General features: G+C 38.6%; 1 protein-coding gene across 1 annotated transcript in view; it reads left to right on the forward strand.

Moving 5' to 3' along the window:
- Positions 1–1,594, forward strand: part of LOC106879935 (transient receptor potential cation channel subfamily M member 2) — an 89,908-nt gene that overhangs the window by 79,911 nt on the left and 8,403 nt on the right. Inside the window, exon 26 of the mRNA XM_052969110.1 lies at positions 311–429. Coding sequence (XP_052825070.1) covers positions 311–429 — 119 coding nt within the window. The remainder of the gene's footprint in view (positions 1–310; positions 430–1,594) is intronic.

Genomic DNA, 1,594 nt, shown 5'->3' on the forward strand with positions numbered 1-1,594 from the left:
ATATATATATATATATATATATATATAATGAGTTCAAAGAGATATATTATCCAGACAGCTACCATATTAGCTCTCAGTTAAGTTCCAGTTAACGGCTAACCATAACCACAACGAGGTCAGTATCTAACGTCTGTGTCTACATTTAGTTGTTAATCACTCTGTGAATTCTTCCCATGGGTAATTCTTCGTTGGACAATAAAAGTTGTCTGGAGTGTATAATTAATACTAATAACAATAAGAAAGATAATGGAAACTTGTACATCCACAAAATTCATCTGATGTCATATGTGTCCGTGTTTTATATTCACAGATGTCCAAGGTGTGTCCAGTACGAAAGGTCAGAGTCTCCATGTTGCCTCACGACAGTCTCCCTACCCTGGAACCAAACTTGCTCGATTCCCAGTCTTTGATAAATATGTGCCTTGGGAAGTAAGTCCTAGTTGTTGTTGATTTTGGTGTTGTTGTTGTTGTCTCTCTTGTCTGTTGGACAAGGCCATGTTGGAGCATCTCGGAGTGGGGGCAAGGGGGACCCTGAATTTCTATTTCACTGTCATTATCACCATCACTGTCCTAATCATAAGCCAACAATGGAACTTCTATGAAGTCACTTGCATTTACTTGAAATAGCAGTCAAATCACCCTTAAATTCTACACTGCCAATCATAATGGGGTCCTGGATAGCTTGTCGTTGAGAAAAAATCAGGTGGTCACCACTGGAATGGCTTTAAATGTGGTTTTGCTGAATCAAGACATGTGAGACAAGCATGAGGTCACCGTTTTGGGAGAGGAGAGGAGGTCAGCTTTTCCCTTCATTGGTCAGCAGTAATTTGTAGATACAGTCACATAACCACTTCTGCTGGGACCTGGGCTGTTTCTAGAAGCAGTTGCTGAGTCCCAAGTATACCTTTCTTATCAACCTTTCCATCCCTGGATATTCCATGAAGGAAGGATACATTAATAGATTCACAGAATCTATGGAGCCTCAAAGGATGCTGGTTATTTGTTAAGTAGAACCAGACATATCGGCTTTTGGGCCTGTCCCTCCAGATTTTTTGTTGGAGTTTACCTCCTTTGCTTTAATTAAATGCTCAATTAATTATCCTACAAAGCAGCAAGGGTTTATGATTATTATTATTATTATTATTATTATTATTATTATTATTATTATTATTATTATTATTATTATTATCATCATCATCATTGAGTGAGAGAGCAGGGCATGCCATCAAAGTGACACTGGGGTAAAATATACGAAGCCCATTATACCCATCATGACTACCCGTCTGATAAGGGGACACCAGGCACATGCATCACAACCATATGTGTACGACATGGTGATCTCATATAAAGATAAACAGCACATGACCTTGCAGCTGGGGCCCAGTTAGAATTTTCTTCGGGTAGAGTAGCCCATCCCGCTCAAAAGGTCCCTGAATAAGGTTTGCTAAAGGATGTTGAGCAAAACACCCATGTTTCCAAAGGTGAATTATTCAAACTCCAAAGAATTCCTCTCAACACATGGCTATGATGCTTCCCCACTACTTCTGCTCATGATCAGAAATTATTATTATTATTATCATTATTATTATTATTA

This window comes from Octopus bimaculoides, chromosome 7 (genome assembly GCF_001194135.2).
Source record: "Octopus bimaculoides isolate UCB-OBI-ISO-001 chromosome 7, ASM119413v2, whole genome shotgun sequence".
Classification (NCBI taxonomy): domain Eukaryota; kingdom Metazoa; phylum Mollusca; class Cephalopoda; order Octopoda; family Octopodidae; genus Octopus; species Octopus bimaculoides.